The sequence below is a fragment of the Halichoerus grypus genome, chromosome 6 (assembly GCF_964656455.1).
Source record: "Halichoerus grypus chromosome 6, mHalGry1.hap1.1, whole genome shotgun sequence".
Classification (NCBI taxonomy): Eukaryota; Metazoa; Chordata; class Mammalia; order Carnivora; family Phocidae; genus Halichoerus; species Halichoerus grypus.
The window spans coordinates 161,346,115-161,365,059 of NC_135717.1; the positions used below are offsets into that span (position 1 = coordinate 161,346,115).

The 18,945-nt window shown below is 42.5% G+C and overlaps 1 protein-coding gene across 4 annotated transcripts in view; it reads right to left on the reverse strand.

The window, feature by feature from the left end:
* The window catches only part of GLT8D2 (glycosyltransferase 8 domain containing 2), a 63,752-nt gene that overhangs the window by 29,818 nt on the left and 14,989 nt on the right, over window positions 1-18,945 (reverse strand). For all 4 annotated transcript variants that reach the window (XM_036103686.2, XM_078076495.1, XM_036103669.2 and 1 more), the window contains 3 exons: window positions 10,458-10,504; window positions 8,018-8,110; window positions 844-1,015 (listed from right to left, as the gene is read on the reverse strand). In XM_036103686.2, the coding sequence (XP_035959579.1) occupies window positions 844-1,015; window positions 8,018-8,110; window positions 10,458-10,476 (284 nt within the window). In that variant the 5' untranslated portion in view covers window positions 10,477-10,504. The remainder of the gene's footprint in view (window positions 1-843; window positions 1,016-8,017; window positions 8,111-10,457; window positions 10,505-18,945) is intronic.

Genomic DNA, 18,945 nt, shown 5'->3' on the forward strand with positions numbered 1-18,945 from the left:
GATAGGAAACAGATTGCTTTGCAGTTCAAAAATTATAATAATGGGGGGCGCCTGGGTGGCTCGGTCGTTAAGCGTCTGCCTTCGGCTCAGGTCATGATCCCAGGGTCCTGGGATCAAGCCCCGCATCAGGCTCCCTGCTCTGCGGGAAGCCTGCTTCTCCCTCTCCCGCTCCCCCTGCTTGTGTTCCCTCTCTCGCTGTGTCTCTCTCTGTCTGTCAAATAAAGAAATAAAAAAATCTTAAAAAAAAAATTATAATAATGGGGTGCCTGGGTGGCTCAGTCAGTTAGGCATCCGCCTTTGGCTCAGGTCATGATCCCAGGGTTCTGGGATCAAGCTCAGCGTCCATCTCCCTGCTCAGAGGGGAGCCTGCTTCTCCCTCTCCCTCTGCCCCTCCCCCCTGCTTTTGCTCGCTCTCTCTCTTTCTCACTCTATCTCAAATAAATAAATAAATTCTTTAAAAAATTATAATTAGTGATGATTCTGGGTCATATTAAAATGATACTATATTACTATCCTTCCGGGTTAAGAAAGCAAAGAAAAGAGAAACCATTTTAGAAAGAAAGACTTCCACATAACCTGCTTAAGGACTGCAATTCTTTGGTTCATTAGACAATTCACTTCGGCAGAACGATGCCTTGCCCAACCAGATTAATGAGGCTTTGCTGCAACTTCCTTAGCGAGGCAACACATTCGTCAGGTCACCAGGTAAACCTCAGGTCATCCTCTCATTAATTCAAATGACATGTATCAAACCCAAAACATAGGGAAATCCATTTAAGGAAAGATAAGAAAGATGAAAAAAAAAAAAGTAGAAAACTCCAAAGTCTATAGTGCACAAATTACCGGATTCGAGACAGAGTGTTCCGGAGTCCAACGACGTAGAACAGAATGTTGGCATCCGTGTTGCTGTAGATGCTGTTGATGGCAGCCATGGTGGCACCAATTCTCCCCGCCGCGGCACAAATCACCACAGGAATCTCCTCCTCCATTTCCTCAGGAGGCTCAGAGTCATCGTCTGGAAACATCAAAATCAGTGTCTCTGAGAACATGAAGGAATTTCACAGTAGGGCCAGGTGTCTTCCACACTCCTGGGGAAGACAGCATAGTGTAGAAGAGACTGCCAGCTGTTCTCCAACACCCAGTCTCTTCCTCTCTTGGGAAGAAACACTGGAATTTTAGCTGGCACACAGCCAACCACGATTCTCAGACTCCCTCGCAAGTCTGCGTGATCAGGTTCTGACCAGTGGGAGGTTAGTGCAGGTATGTGTGCGACCACTGGGTTTGCCTTTGAAAGCGATGTGCTGGCCTCCCCTCTTCCTTTCCCCTTCCCGTTGTCTGGAATGGGGATATGACGACAGGACTCAGGGCAGCCACCTTGGGCCCCAAGACGGAAGCTACTTGTGGAGGACACCAAGACCCTAGGAGAGAAGGAATCTTGATCTGGATGACTGTAGAAAGGAAGGACATACCACACTTTTACCTTGAGAGAGAAAATAAACCTCTGTTTTGCTTCAGCACTATTATTTTGGCGCTCTCTTACAGAAGCCAATCAGATAGCCTAACACAGATACACAGTTGAAAAATATGTGAAGAACTGAAAGCCTCATTCGATTCGACAGTTCCTCAGCTCCTCAACTCTTTCCTAAACTGGGATATTTACCCTGCCTGTGCTGCTATGAAATCTACTGCTTGTGATCTTCCTTCTCTTATCCACCCTCTAGTCAGGTGTCTGAAAATTTGACAGCAAGAGAAAGGAGGTACATGGAAGAGCATGACTAATGTACAGGATGAGTAATTGATTGTTCTCTTGAGCTGTGGCTGTGGTATAAAATACTGGTGACATAACATCGTATTCTGGCACCACAATATGGTTTTCCAGGATGAAGGATAATAATTATCAGTATGTAGAGTACCCACAATCAGATGCCCTTCTGGTTTTTACTTAAAGCTCGCTCTCTCTTTACAGATACTTTTTGCAAAATACCACTCAGATGCAGAGTAGTTCTAGCTGATATTTAATCCAACAAATATAGATTAAACTAACTACCAGGACCTGTGCTTTGTATAACTTAAGGAACATGGAAGGGTCTACTGCTTCTCCTCCTGCATCTCTTCACAGGCTGGCCACCACATTGGACATGTCCACCCCGAGACTAAGTTTGTTTCCACAGTATCTTTACTGACATGAGAGAATGCTCATAATACAATGTTAAGGGGGAAAATAATACAAAATTCTCTCTAGTATTTGGTGCACAAAATCACCACACAAATCTCATCCAGCATATTATCCCAATGTGATATATACAGACATACATATTTTCAAATGGATCTACATCTGTTTATGGAATTATGAGTGATTTCAATTTCCTTATTTGCATCTCTTGTGTTTTCCAAATTCTCTAAAGTAACTATGGTTACTTTTATAAACAAAAAAGAAAATATTTCTCTTTTTTTAAAGATTTTATTTATTTATTTGGCAGAGAGAGACACAGTGAGAGAGGGAACACAAGCAGGGGAAGTGGGAGAGGGAGAAGCAGGCTTCCCGCCGAGCAGGGAGCCCGATGCGGGGCTCGATCCCAGGACCCTGGGATCATGACCTGAGTTGAAAGCAGACGCTTAATCACCCAGGCACCCCAAAAGAAAATATTTCTTAAGGGATTATTCCTTTTGGACTAAACTGTCATCTTGGGGAGGTTTCCTAATCATGTGGCATGTTACTTTCAGGCAGTGAAGTGAACTGCCCCAAATGCAAATCTGACTATGTTTCTTCACTGCTTCCCATCCTTCAGGGGTTCCCATAAGGTAAAGCTACCTTCCTTTGCCTGGCACACAGGGTACCTCACGATCCAGCCCCTGCTCACTTCCCTAGCTTTGACTCCTTCCATTCCAGCAATACCAAACTACTTGTGGTCCCTGAACACTGCACCAGGCAGGTTGTCCCTTTCCTCAGTGCCTTTGCACACACCGTTCCTGATGCCTGGAACGTTCCTTCCATCTTTTCCTGCATGGCTAACTCTGACACCATCAATCTAGATCAGACCCTCTGGGAAGCCTTAACAGCTCCTTATACAAATTAGCTCACCCCCTATCTGTGCTCCCTTTGTTCTTGTTTGTGGCTGGATTTATCAGCTGCATTGCAATTTTTTTGGTTGCATGTCTTTCCTTTCTCTCTCATTACATTGGGAGCTCCATGAGGGCCGGGACAGTATCTTGTTCATCTCTGTCTGCTCACTTGCAGCTAGCATAGTGCCTGGAACATGGTAGATTCCCAATCCACTTTGGAGGGAGGGATGGATGAATGGATGGATGAATTTATTAAATACCTCTCCTTGAGCACTTACCCCACTGCACACAAAGCATCTATTCATGTGTCTGTCTCCCCCGCTAGACTGTGAGCTCATTACATTATCCCCGCAGAGTCTGGCACCTAGGAAGCACTTAATAAAAGTTTGCTGGATTTAACTGAACTGATGTGTAGATCTTACAGAACAGGGCTTTGGAGGACTACTCGTAGGTGCAAAGAAAGAGAGAGAAGGGTTGGAAAGCTGGGGCAGAGCCAGCCTGTCAGGCAACAGGCATAATAAGGGAGGAGGAAGGTATCCCCAGGAAATAGGGTCACCCCAAGAGGTCAAACACCAAGTTTATAGCTCATACTGCCACACTTCTTAGGAGCCTGGCCAGTCAGGGGAGCTGGAAGCTAACCTAAGCCAAAAACACTGCTCTCTGCCAAGAAGTCTTCCCTGGACAGAATATGGATGAAGGCACACTGAAGAAAGGGGGGGAAAGATCTACCAACTGTAAATTCTTCACGAATGTTTCATCCTTGCAGCTTCTTGGGGGAATCATCCACTGTTTTTGAATCTGTTGTGCCAATTGGTGCCTAAGCCAATTCATCAAAATATTTAGCTGTTTGGTGCCCTAAAATCTCTAAGAAAACACCATACTGATGGCAGTATGGACTAGAAATGTATTCCATTGCACTAGTCCGTTCCCACAAGCAGCACCTTTCAGACCACGCCCATTCCTAGAAAAAGTGAAATGTCTGCTCTCCCAACGCCAAGTCTCTGAATCCCATTTCAAATTAGGATCTTTTTAGCCAATCATGTAAACTTGCCTCACTTCAAATGGGCCAGGAGTTAATCACCAGCTAAATTATCAGGAGATTACATCAAATGTCATTATCAGGAGAATACACAAAATGGCACTATGCTTTTCTTCAGCATGTGACTTTACAGGGCTTCTGGACATTACCTTATACCACTAGTTCTTTGAATTACTGTCTTGGAAAATAGAAAAGTTAATATGGAATAGGTGGAGCACAGAGGAGTTTCACTGATTCTATTTTCTAGAATGATAGATAAATGTCATTATACATTTCTCACAGCCCATGTACAATACCAGGAGTGAACCCGAAAGGTGTAAACTGTGGACACTGGATGAGAATGACGTGCCCATGAAAGTTCATCACTTGTCACTAATGTACCATCTGGCAGGGGATGGTTTTGTTTGTTTGTTTTTTAAGATTTTATTTATTTATTTAAGAGAGAGAGACACAGCGAGAAAGGGAACACAAGCAGGGGGAGTGGGAGAGGGAGAAGCAGGCTCCCTGCTGAGCAGGGAGCCCAATGTGGGGCTCGATCCCAGAACCCTGGGATCATGACCTGAGCCGAAGGCAGACGCTTAACAACTGAGCCACCCAGGCACCCCAAAAATAAAGTCTATTAAAAATATGAATATGCACTTCTTGGAAAGAATTCCAGGGGTACCTGGGTGGCTCAGTCAGTTTAAACGTCTGCCTGCAGGTCGTGATCCCAGAGTCCCAGGATCGAGCCCCGCATGGGGCTCCCTCCTTCTCCCTCTGTCCCTCACCCTGCTCCTGTTCTCTCTCTCTCTCTCATATAAGTAAATAAAAAATCTTTAAAAAAAAATTCCAGCCCCAAATTCCAATAAACCCTGATGATTTTCTTCAGACCTCTCCACTCCCATTCCAAAGGCAGATCTCTGTTACGGGTGCAGTGTGTGCCTCTCAAATCCTTCCTCATGTTATTCCAAAAGGAAATATACCACTTACATGTATTATTTTAAAACCAAAATGAAACCATACTTTTCACGGTTTTCCGCAACTTGGCATTTTCCACTTAACATAGCACAGACGTCTTTCCATGTCAACACTATATTCTTTTGAATAGTAGTTCATAACACTGATTCTTTTTTATTTAACACTGCATGGGATAAAAATGTGACACTGGATCCATTCATGTGCTCCAAACACTTTGTTTATTGGTATATGGCTAATTAATGAGCCAGGATGTGCATTTCCTTACAGTTGTTTTAACAGCTGTTACAAAAGCTATTCATTTCTCTCTGTGGAGAAAGAAGTTTGCTGTAGGATTCAACTGGCCAAATGTGTTGGTTTATGGGCAGGGAGTGAATGAAGGGTGAAGAGGAAAGAACTTGAAGTTCAGACAACTTTTGACCTTGTATGGCTTCCTTCCTCTATTGAGGCATAATTTATTGTTATGGACTGAATTGTGTAAATTCATATATTGAAGCCCTAACCCCTAGTACTTCAGAATGTGACTGCATTCGAAGACAGAGCCTTTAAAGAACAATTAAGTGAAAAATGAGGCTTAGCGTGAGGCTTAATCCAGTATGACTGGTGTCCTTATAAAAAGAGGCAGGGACATCAGAGATGTAAACACTCAGAAAAGGTCATCTGAGGACACAGGGAGAACTGTGAGCCTAGAAGAGAAGTCTTGGGAGAAACCAATGCTGTGAGCACCTGGATCTTAGACTTCCAGCCTCAAGAGCTGTGAGAAAATAAATTTCTTTTGTTTAGGCCACCTAGTCTGTGGTATTTTGTTAAGGCAGCCTAGGCTAATACAGATTTCTTAAAATTTGGAGATTTTGGAATTTTCTTAAAATTTCCTACTGTAGGTATACAGTTCCATGATTTTTAGTAAATTGATAGAGTTGCACAACCACAATCACCATTTTAGAACATTTCCACCTCCGTGAAAAGTTCCCTTAAACTGGGTTGCAGTCAATCCACTCCCAGTCCCAGGCCCAGGCAACCACAGCTCTCTTTTATGTCTCTGTAGATTTACCTTTTCTAGAAATTTCTATACACGGAATTGTATAATATGGGCTTTCAGGTCTGGCTTCTTTCATGTAGCATAATATCTGTGAGGTTTATCCACAGGGGAGCACATATTACTGTGTTCCTTTTTATTGTTGAAAAGGACTCCACTGTGTCAATATACTACATTTTATTTACTCACTAGTTGATTCACATGTGGATTGTTTCCAGTTTGTGGCTACAAAGAATAATTCCTAGAAACATTTGTATACAGGTCTTTATGCGAAGTTATTCTCTTTCCAGATGCTCCTCATGTTCATTTAGACCAGATTACACATGTTTTTAACTGGTTTTTTTTTTTTTTTTTTTGAGAGAGAGAGAGAGAGAGAGAACGAGAGAGAGTATGAGCAGGAGAAAGGGACAGAGGAAGAGGGAGAAGCAGACTCCCCACTGAGCAGGAAGCCCTATGTGGAGCTCGATCCTAGGACCCTGGGATCATGACCTGAGCCAAAGTCAGATGCTTACCTGACTGAGCCACCCAGGTGCCCCTTAACTGTTTTTTTTTAAATGAATTTTTTATATTAAGATAAGTCAGCTTTGTGAGAACAGGGACATTGTTTTTTTTCACTGTTGTATGTCCAGTGCCTAAGCTGGCTTAAGAAAAATAGTGTGAGATGAATGTATATAATGCACCAAATATTAACTGTATTTGTCTTTGCCTGATACGGCAACAGGTAATATTTTTTCTCTTCTGCATTTTCCATAAATGTATTTGTTTGATTAATATAAAAATTAAATTATCTAAAAATAGGAGCATCTGGCTGGCTCAGTTGGAGGAGTATGAGACTTTTGATCTCAGGATTGTGAGTTTGGGCCCCACAGTGGGTGTAAAGATTACTTAAAAATAAAATCTTTATAAATAATATAATATAATATAACATAATATAACATAACATAATATATTTGCTATCAGTGTTTCTTAATTTTTGTATGGGTTGATTTTGTGTGTTCGGAGGTTGTAAAGGTGCCATTTCAAGCAATTCACCCCTCGGGAGGGAAATTGGGCTCCTCGGCACAGCTGGAAGAGGATATAGGGTCAATACAGGATCTTTTTTAAGTTGAGAATTCTGAGGCTATTTGTGTACTGATGGGAATGAACCAGCAGGGAGAAGAGAGAGAAGGCAATTTTCATAACCAAGATTATTGAGAGACTCAAAGGACAGATGTAAAGCAGGCAACCCAAACTGTTGTCCAAAAACGAAGTGTCACTGGGAGCTTATTAGAAATGCAAATTCTCAGGCCTCACCCCAAATCTACTAATTCAAAATTTCTCAGGGTAGGTCCAAGTATTGTGTTTTAACAAACTGTAATCGTGATTCTTATATGTGCTAAAGTTTGAGTAGCACTGATCATTCTAGAACATTACTGAAAAGTTGGCCTTGGGTGGATATTCTACAAGCAGGTCCTTGGGATCTGACCAAATTGTGGCTTGTCTCTGAACCCAGCTACTGAAAGGAATCAAAGGAACGCATTTAAACCGCAGTCCTAGGTATCCTATCTTGATGGATTATATATATACTTGCTTATCTGCTTTGTTTTTTTTTTTTAATTCTTTTTATTGTGTAAAAAACACATAAAATTTATCATCTTCACCATTTTTAAGTGCACAGTTCAGTGTATTAAATACATTCACACTGTTGTACAACTCTCACCACCATCCATCCCCATAACTCTTACAAAACGGGAGTTTTATAAACTCATCTTATAAAACTACAACTTATACCCATTAAGCAAGAACTCCTTATCCCCCTCCCCCCCAGCCCCTGTCAACCACCATTATACTTTCTGTCTGGATGATTTTGACTATCTAGGTACCTCATATAAGAAGAATCACATAGTATTTGTCTTTTGGGGACTGGCTTATTTCAGTTAGCATACCTGTTTCATTCCTGAGCACAGTTCCCTTATGAACTTTCTTATACAGGATCCCACAGAGGGTTACAATCAGAAGGAACAGCAACACCTGATTAACTGAAATAAAAACAGAAACACATTCAAGTGTAACCTATCAAGCTGAAATTTGGGGAAAGTTTAGAATAGTCTTAGGAGCAGATGCCTTCCCTGACAGACATAGCAGTGGTGGTCTGGGACCTTTTTTTAAGCAGATGGCATGTGCATAAAGGGTTAAGCCAGGATGCTGTTGATGCTCAAGGATACGGAGATGGAGTTTAAGGAGGATCCAGGGCTACCCCCGGCAGTCTGATGGCAGAGGCTACAACCTTAGTGCGTGTATGATGCTGCCTCTGGAGCCACTTTCTGTGCATGAATACTTTGTTTGAATGAATAGCCAACATTTATATGATGCTTATGATGAGCCAGTACTTCTTATGAGTACGGGTTCTCAGCTATTATAACACAGCCGCTTCTCGGTTAGTTCAACCACTGGTCAAGGATGACGTACAGAAAATTCTTGCCCTGAGTGAGAAGCCAGAAGACCCAAATACCTCTTCTAGTTCCCAGCATCCAGGACCATCTGTTCCAGAACAGTGACGCTCGCCCTTGGGATCTACTGAGAAGCACAGTAATATAGGACAGTGTTGTCCTAATATTGAGCACATGCCATGTGATTGTACATGAGGTGGTTTAGGAGGTTCATGATCATGGCATTAAGTAATATTAAATCACAGCGTGAGAAATCAGTTTAATTTCAGGTGCAGGCAGGCAACAAAAGCTACCCAGGATTGAATAACATTGTTCTAATCGTATATATTTGTATAATCAACTTCTTTTTATGATAGGAGATAGCTTATTCTACTTACAGTAAGGATATACACTTTCTATTATAAAGTACACATAATTTTTTAAATGAGTCAACTTAAAGAAAATTGTTAAGTCATGCATAGGACAGAAGAAACACAGATGATGAAAAATTGAGAAGGTATGCATTGCTCTACATGGAGCACAAGTACCTGAAATCTGGAAAATGTTGGTAGGAAAGGAAGGGGCTAGGATTTCAAGTGAGATTCAAATCTTGTTTCTATCACCTCTTAGCTGTGTGGCTTTGGACAGGTCACTTAATCTCTCTGAGCCTCAGTTTGCTCATCTGCTCCATGAGGAGTGTAATTGTAATATTAATCATTGTCTCACAGGGGGGTTTTGAGAGTAAACGAAGGCAATGTAGGCCCAGTAAACACGTTACAGTTGTTATGTGTTATCATTTCCTACTTTTGTGCATCAAGGTATTTACATTTATTGGCCTCATACTGAGCTATTTTCTGGCTCCTAGGCCTTTGTCTTCACATTTGTAAAAGGAAGGAGTCATTCTCTACAGATGTCCTCCAGAGCTACATTCTGAGGCTCAGTGATTCTCCTGTGCTAACATCCAGCTCCCCTCTGCCTTTCTGGATTGTCAGATGCAGCCAGAGACAACCGGATACTAGACTCAGTTTAAAACCAAGCTATAGAGGGGCGCCTGGGTGGCTCAGTCGTTAAGCGTCTGCCTTCGGCTCAGGTCATGATCCCAGGGTCCTGGGTTCGAGCCCCGCATCAGGCTCCCCGCTCAGGCGGGAAGCCTGCTTCTCCTTCCCCCACTCCCCTGCCCCTGCTTGTGTTCCCTCTCTGGCTGTTTCTCTCTGTCAAATAAATAAATAAAATCTTTAAAAAAAAAAAAAATAAAATAAAATAAAACCAAGCTATAGAGAAATAGAAGATAAGGAACAAAGTCCTGTAGTTTATCAATACGTCTGATTAACATTTACCTGCCACAGCCAGTGTGGGGAAGCAACTCAATGTCTACTACCACCTCTATTTTTTTTTTAGTATAAGTATGTCTTATGCAATATTTGGGACATACTTATGCTAAAATATCATTCATAGATAATCTAAAATTCATATCTAACTGGATATCTTATCTTTTCATCTGCTACATCAGGCAATTCTACCCTGAGGCTAACAGCAACACAATTAGATTACTATGTTTCTCTCCCGGGTTCACAAACTGCTAGATCTGAAATCAAGGGCAAATCCAGGTTTTGATGGGGTCTGAAGATAATATAATTTAAGAATAGGAACATAAAATTACAACTGCTCAATTAAATAGGAACATGAATATTTATTTAAAATGAGAAAATAAGTTATACTTATAAGTTTTATAGAAATGTATGACCCCTCTCAGGATAAATCCATCTCTGGACAAAATACTTAACAACTTTCCACAGGCATCATCCTGAAATGATGATGCCAAGAATTGCATGTGGGAAAACTATCCATGAAAATCAAAGAGGACCTTTTTTTTTTTTAAAGCCAAGATCTAGCATCAAAACAGTCTTTTAAAATATCCATTTTTAATAATCATGATTGTCAAAAGCTGTAATCTTACTTTTTCGTAACAAAGCCATGTGTGTTCAAGCAGACAAAAACTGTGACCTGTGGATTGAAGAAAAAAAGTTTATTTAAAACAGAATCAACCCAAAAGTCATCACACAATGATTAAGGACCATGTCTTTGATGGTCTGATATGTGGCAAACTGTGGACTCATTCTTTACTGTTCTGATACTAGAACTTTGGAAACAAATATCTCTTGGATGTATAGCTCCCCTCTTCCAATTAATTTCTCTGGCTGTCCAAACAGTACAAAGGCCCCCCCAAGGGGTAATCTTTTGTCTTCAGGGTGTTTTGTTTTGTTTTGTTTTTTTATCTTCTCCAAAAAGAGCCCTGTCAGCTCTCTGGGTTAGCAAATCAGACAATGCTAACTGAGGAAATGTCACACAAGAAGGTCTCCTTGACCTAAAATATTAACCCCCTGCATATTTTCTGCTATTATAACTGCATTCCTTTGACAAGGAAATTTTTACATCCTCAGGGACCCCTTTGGGAACAGAACTATACCTTACACTAAATCCAATCATTCATTCCATGAGTATTTATTGAGATTCTACTGAAAGCCAAGCACTGTGCTATGTAGTAGGGATGCACCAATGAACAAATCAGTCCCAGTCCCTATCATCATGGGGCTTTTAATCCTGGGGAAAACAGATATTAAAAAGTAACAAATAAAATAATTAGATTATGGTAAGAGATATGAAGGAAACAGAGGTCCTGGGATAAAGATCAACAGAGTTGGGGAGCGTTTCAGGAAGAGAAATCAGGAAAAGCCTCACTGATGAGATGGCATTTGGTCAGAAGGAAGAGCAAGAGCCAGTGGGAGAATGCAGAAGGAAACGGCAAAGTGCAAAGGAAAGAAAACAGCAGGTGCAAAGGCCCTGTGGCTAAAAAGAGCTCTGAGTATTCTAAGCACAGCAAGAAGTTCAGTGTGGCTGGAATGGAGTGGACTAAAGAAGAGACGGGCCAGATGAGACTGAAGACAAACTGTGTTGTCTGTAAAGGAGTTTAGATTTTATTTCAAATGCATGCAACTCCTTCCATCCATGTCTGCCTTCATTAAAGTCCCCAAAGCAATGTTTTCAAACATTCCCACAGAAATTCTGATGGTAAAGGAGAGTGAACACTCAAACTCATCCATAATGAGCTCTAAAATACAAGTTTCTTGCATTACTTCAGATTCCTGTAAACTGTACAAGAATGAGGAAAAATAATGACTCCTTTCATTGCTAGCCGAGGTCCCCTCAGAGAGAAAACTCTCTGTTATCATGAAGTCAAAGTCTTTCATGCATGGATGGGGTGGGCAGGGATGAGAGCACGAACATGTTAAATGGGTCCAAGTAAATGATGAATTGGAATCCTGGGGTTGGCCGCAGCTCAAGAACATTATGTGAGGAGGAGAAAAATCCCATTGCAGGGGCTGCCACTTGCTCATGAGAATGTCTTTCCTTGTGACAGATGGCTCCCAGGGAGTTCTTTTCAAGAACTCTTGGGAGGCCCAATGTTCAGTCCACAGTCTTCTGCCATGCTCTGCACCTTCTAATCCCCACCCTACTGCTTTCCCCCCTTGGATCTAAAGACATGTATCAATGGGTTTGGGGGAAATCAAGGAAAGGGGGTCCTTGTTGGACATGGAGAATGGGGGAGAGATGCAACTAAGACAAAGCTCTGTGGACACTTTGAATATAAGGGAATGTAAGCCATCAGGAAGTCACAGGAATTTTGAAGGGGATATTGGGTGGGGGAAAGGTGAGTCCATTTTACTTGAATCTCCAAATCTATGGCTGCTGGCAGAAATCTTAACTTTTCTGAGACATAAATCTCAAAAGTCTGCTGAAACCCATAGACCTCTTTCTAGAATAATATTTTTTATTTTTTTAATTTTTTAAAAAAGATTTTATTTATTTGACAGAGAGAGACAGCGAGAGAGGGAACACAAGCAGGGGGAGTGGGAGAGGGAGAAGCAGGCTTCCCGAGCAGCAGGGAGCCCAATGCGGGCTCCATCCCAGGACCCTGGGATCATGACCTGAGCCGAAGGCAGACGCTTAATGACTGAGCCACCCAGGCGCCCCTAGAATAATATTTTTTAAAGCTTAAAAAATATATTGTATTATAAAGAAAACCAATTACAGAATTTTAAAGAAAAAGAAGCCATCAGCACATTGGAGAAAAAAAACCCAAATTTGTGACATAATATATATATTTCTTTATTAAGTAGCAACTATTAGCAAGTGTAATAGTTACTGTCAGTTGAGGTAGTGATGAGCTTTGAAAAACTGTGAGATACCTGAACAACTGTAATGTAATAGGAAAATACCTGATTTCTACAGGGGATGATGGCACAGGTGCACAGTAACTTCTGTGATTTGTCGCCTACATTCACAATTAAAGGAAGTGCCCAGTTCCAGTTCGAGGCTAATGAAAGTGAAGATTTTTTTAGGTGCACCTAAGTGGCCCAGTCGGTTAAGTGACTGGCTCTTGATTTCAGCTCAGGTCATGATCTCAGGGTCATGGGCTTCCTGCTCAGCAGGGAGTCTGCTTGAGATTCTCTCTCCCTCTGCGCCCCCAGCCTCCACCCCCACCCCCACCCCTGCCTTGCACATGCAGGCGCGCTCTCTCTCTCCCTCCCTCTTTAAAAAGAAAAAAAAAAAGATTTTTTTTCGCATCTAAGTACATGAAATCCTGTGAAATATATCCATGAACACTTCGTCAGTCTGTGCACCCCAGGTTAAAGGTTAGACTCCCTGGGCTAGGGAGACTCAACTGCCATCTGGGTCAAGATGATGTTTTCACTGTTTTATCATCTAGAAAAACTGCTGCTCTGGGAAGATTTGTCAGATTTTTCCTGAGGGTTTTCATAGGCCCCGGCTCATGACCTGATAGTCCAGGTGACAGGCAGGGTGAGCCCCCAAGCCCAGGCAAACACCAGAGAGGGACAGGCTGACTTTCAGGGGGACGGCCAGAGAGAGGAGTGTGAATGGAAAAGGAAGCCCTCCAAGGAAGGCTGGAGGGATGCCAGAGACAGCTTTGGGATAAGATTTCCTCTTTTGGACTGCTGTACCTGTTAAAGATCGTGAAAATGCCCACCTGTGCAGCTTCATGTAGACCGACGTTGAAAAGTCCTCTGCCTCTCTATTGAAGATTACAGAAGATAAAGAAGGGGCCAGGACACAAAACAGAGGGAGACTTTCACACACACACACACACACACACACACACACACACACACACACAGACGCTACCAAGCCAACTTCTTACACAGACTCCTTGGCTTTGCATGAGACAAATTCAGGGCAAATTCTAAGAGGCCTATCAACCAGATATATTCCAGGGACAACATCTTTTAACAGGAGAGGCCAACCACTTCTTCAGAGAATAAAGAACTGGCCTATAAGAACTATTTTTCTGCCAAGACATTTGATACATGTTGACAAGGTGATTTCTTTGTGGTCTTCTGGATTTCCATAAATTTCATATTGCCAACTTCCATAATTAGAAAGATTGCTTCACCCAGAGAAACACAAATTGTGTTTCAGTATACCTGGTGTGTGTGTGTGTGTGTGTGTGTGTGTGTGTGTGTGTTTTTAAATAGGCTTCCTTTCTGTGACACAAGTAATTTATTAAAGGCATATTATCAGTTCAAAATTTGATTTGTTGAATTTTCAATATTTACACATAGCAGAATTCACTTTTTTGGTTATATCATTCTATATATTTTAACACACACATAAATTTTTATACTAAGAATTTATTGTATCTTGTACTAATTGTACTAAGAATTTATTGTATCTTATACTAATTCTTGTACAACAAATGGAATAGAGAACAATCCAACAGCTCCAAAGAACTCTCTTGTGCTACCCTTTTGCAGGCAGAACCTGCCCAACCCCTAGGCTCTCGAAAACACCAATCTATTTTCTGTCCCTATAGTTTTGCCATTTCCAGAATGCCATATAAATGGGATCATGCAATACACAATCTTTAGAGACTCTCTTCTTTCACTTAGCATCATGTATTTGGGATTCATACTTGCTGTTGAGTGTGTCAATAGTTTTTCCCTTTATCCTTATTGAGTAGTATTCTGTTGTATGGATGTACCACAGTTTACCCATTCACCTATTGAAGGACATCTGAGTTATTTTGTGTGTTTTGTGATTATGAATAAACCTTCTGTAAACGCTTGTTTACAGGTTTCTGTGTGATTTTAAGTTTTCAGTTCTCTACGGTAAATACTTAGAAATCAGATGGTGGGGTCATTTGGTAGATGTGTATTTAACTTCATAAGAAACAGCTTATCTAAATAAATAGAATCTTTAAAAAAAGGGGGGGGGGGACGCCTGGGTGGCTCAGTCAGCTAAGTGTCTGCCTTCAGCTCTGGTCATGATCCTGGGGTCCTGCATTGATCTCCCTGGTCAGTTGGGAGTCTGTTTCTGCCTCCCCCTGCTATTGTGCTCTCACTTGCTCTCTCTCTCTTCCTCTCAAATAAATAAAATATTTTTTAAAAAAGAAAAGAAAGAGTGTGGCCATTAAAAAAAATAAAATAAATAACAATTTATCTTGAAAACCCAAAGTTTATTTTAAAATTAAGTTGATCCCTCTTTGTTATGGTCCTTCAAAGGAACTTCTGAACTTGACATTTGACTGGAGCTAGCAGTCAGCCAACAGGGAATACTCAACTTTAGAAACCAGCAGCATGACAGAGAGAGCCTCTGCCAGGAGGCACGAAAGGCCGGGATATCACAGCGCCCCAAGGCTCCCTCGTGAATCCAAGGGTTGTGAGAACTTGTTGGCAGTGATCTTGGGAAACTCTTCAATAGGAAACTCTTTAATTCACTGTAAAGAACCAGCTACAACATCCCTTTTATTTCCCCAGGCTCTAGACTTAGGGCACATGTGTGCTAGCCCCTTCTCTTCCCCTCTTATACCCGGGAGACAATTGAGTCAAAGCAGCACGTTACTTAAGACTCTTTGGATATTGATTTCGGGTACTTTTTATCCACTTACGATTTTAGATGATATGCATTCAGCTGACTCTTTGAGATAATGTAAGCTTAGAATGGTCTCTGGCCACAAGCCCCCTCTTCCCCACTCCATGAAGGAAGGCCATCTAGCATCACGGGAGATAATGAGGGGAAGGCAAAAGGATCTGAGACTGAGTCCCTGATGCCAGTTCTACCCTGGGCATCCCCATTAGTCAAACCAATCAATTCCCCTTTCTTCCTTAAATTGCTTTGAAATGACATTTTCTTGCAAACAATAGACCTTATAAATACATTCCCTGTGGCAAGAATCGTGTGCACCTATGGGGAGAGGTTTGCAGGGCCAGCTACCATTTATTGCACGCTTAATTTGCACCCAGCTCTATGCTGACCAGGTCTGTCATCTTCTTTAATTCTTCCAACACTTTTCAGGCAGATATATCACCATCCCCAGGTTTCACATGAGAAATTGTGGCTCAGAGAAGTTCAGCAACTTGCTCAAAATCACACAGCTATTAAATGGCAGAGCAGGGATGTGAAATGAGGGCTCTCTGACTTCAAATCCCATGCTCTTTAACCACAAGGAGGTGGAGGTCTTCAAGGGCCATTCTGGCTACCCCAGGAAGCAGGGAGTCAGGCTCCAGGTAACAGATGGCACTGTGTGCTGATGGAGCATCAGTCAAGTTTGGTCTGCTTGTCCCTGAGTGCTCGGTGACTGTAACTACTGAGATCATGCCAGAAGCAGAGAGAGTGCTAGCTAGTCCGAGAAGGGGGCTCATCTTTCCCCTGTCCAGCATGTCGCCAACTTGAAAATCCCTTTAAGACAAAACAAGAGGCTCCAGGAAACTGTCAATGGCACATCTGATTGCAAGGCACAGCAGCGGTGAGCCAAGGAGAGAAATTCCTGAAGCAGATTCTCAGAGGAAACTTTCTGAGCAGCTTTCAGAATATAAGGCAAGAGTGGAGTCCTGGAGAAGCATGGACTTCCAAAAGAAAGCCCTGTTCTATTAAATTTTTTAAAAAATATGACATTAGAAAGATTTGGCATCCTCTCCCTCTCTATAGTTTCATCTCCTGTCTGACGGTGGCACTTCCTGTGTAAGTTGCTGTAAATTGCTGTTTCTGGGACTTGCAGTCAAACGCATACTAATAGATTAAGTAGGCGCTCGAGAAATGTTTGTAGCTCCTAGATAGGAGCTCATGATGTGGATTTGGTAGAGGAATCAGAGGTGTAAAGAGGTAGAAAACCGATGGAAGAAGTCAGGGGATGTCCTAAGACCCCATACAATAAGAGGCAGAGACCTGGGGCGGAGAGAAACGGGAATGTTTGGGGCAGAGCCTGGGAGAGCATCTTGTGGCTTAACACAGTTCCTGCATGGGAAGAAATGCTTTCTTGCCTCTGAACTTTGGTTCATGCAGTCCCTTCTGCCTGGAATGCCCTTACCCCTGCTCTTTCCCCAGTAAACTGTCACTTGTTCTTTCAAGACTCAATTCAGGCATTACCTCCTTCAGGAAATCTTACCTGATACCCTGCCTGGGTGCTCCCCTGATCTCCATTCCTATTCCTATCCCTGCACGCAGATCATTGTTCTAATATTATGGGTGTGCCCGTCTTCTCCCCTAAATCATGAGATGACTGAGGACAGGCACTGTGGCTTGCCCACCCCTGTGTGCCTCAATAAATGTGCGTGGAATGAATAAATGAGAAACAGGAGAAAGGAAGAAAGGGAAAGAGGCTCCTGTTCTGTTCCTCAATCCCAGGAAGAAAGGAGGCAGTGTACCATTACTCAGGAAAAAGGCCAGAAGGAGGGGACTGTGGATCTATTCCAGGAATAAAAGCAAAGGGCTCTGGTCTTTTTATCAGCCTTTTTCTTTTTCATCAAAACAAGAAGGCCCAGAACTGTGTTCCTTGCACTTTCGTAAGCTTTCCTAGGCTGAGTGACTCCTGTGCAATGGTTTCTCCACAGTAGTAAATAGCCAAGCCTTTGGCACTGAAGAGCCCGTGGGCTTGTCTTCAAGACAGGAAGAAGGATGGAGCCTTGCAGCAGTGTTGGAGAGAGAGATTCCCTAGGCAAGGCACGGGGCGGGGGTGGCACCTTCAAAGAGTAGCGGAAGAAAGGCTGAGGTCCTGGGGCCTGTGACTAGGAAGAAAAGGAGAGTTTAGAGAAAGGTCTGGACCTGAGAAGTGACCATTAAGTTAGAAAATGGGCCCCTGAAGACCTTACACAGGGAGCTGTTTAACCAGATGCCAAAGAGTTCGGGCCTATGGCCAAATCTGGAAAGAATGTTTTAAGACCTGGCAGTGGCTAAGCGACTTAGCTCTGCCTTGGAAGAAAAGGCAAAATTGGCATGGACTCCAGAAAAATATTTCAAAAATCAGAGCCCCTAAGTTTTAGTCTACCTGCCAGCTCTAATCAGTGGGTAAGGGCTTTCGGTATTGCTAAATTGAGAAGGAATCTAAAGCTATCACCACAGTTGGTTAAAAAAGAAAGAAAGAGAAAAGTAAAGAAAGAGCTCTGATTGATTAATCCTGTCTGCTATGGGTTTAGGTAAGGAGGAATAGGAAAGAACTGGAAATCAGAATGAAAGATAAAAGAGGGGGCTCTTTTTTTTTTTTTTAAGATTTTATTTATTTATTTGAGAGAGAGAGACAGTGACAGAGATAGCAAGAGGGAGCACAAGCCTGCCACTCCTTCTGCTTGTGCTCTCTCTCTCTGGCAAATAAATAAAATCTTTAAAAAAAAAAGTACAGGGGCACCTGGGTGGAGACACACAGTGAGAGAGGGAACACAAGCAGGGGAGAGTGGGAGAGGGAGAAGCAGGCTCCCGCTGAGCAGGGAGCCTGACGTGGGGCTTGGTCCCAGGACCCCAGGATCATGACCTGAGCAGAAGGCGACGCTTAACCGACCGAGCCACCCAGGTGCCCCCCCCTTTTTTTTTAGTGAAAGAGAGAGCACAAACCAGTGAGGAGAGGCAGAGGGAGAGGCAGAGGGAAAAGCAGACTCCCTGCTGAGCAGGAAGCCCAACATGGGGCTCAATCCCAGGACCTGGTGCTCAATCCCAGGACCCTGCGGGATCATGATCTGAGCCAAAGGCAGACGCTTAACCAACTAAGCCACCCAGGTTCCCTAAGAGGGGGCTCCTTAAAGATATTATTGAATGACTTAAATCTGGCAGGGCCTGTACCTGAGTGGAAATATCATGGTCTTTGTCATTAGAAAGAACTGACTTTCAATCCTGGTTCTGCCCCATTTCTTAGCCATGCAAGCCTGGGCAATTTACAAAACCCAATCAGTAATTGGGACTGTGCTGCTGATTCAATTAAATAGCCTATAATAATAACAGGTAACACATAGCAATTTCTATGTGCCAGGCATTGTTTTATGACCTTTACATACATTCACTAATTTAATCCTCACAACAACCCATAAAGTTACTATCCCTGATTTACCAAGGAGGAAACTAAAAGTTCAGGGAGGGTGACAATTAATGAGTGGCAGAGATTC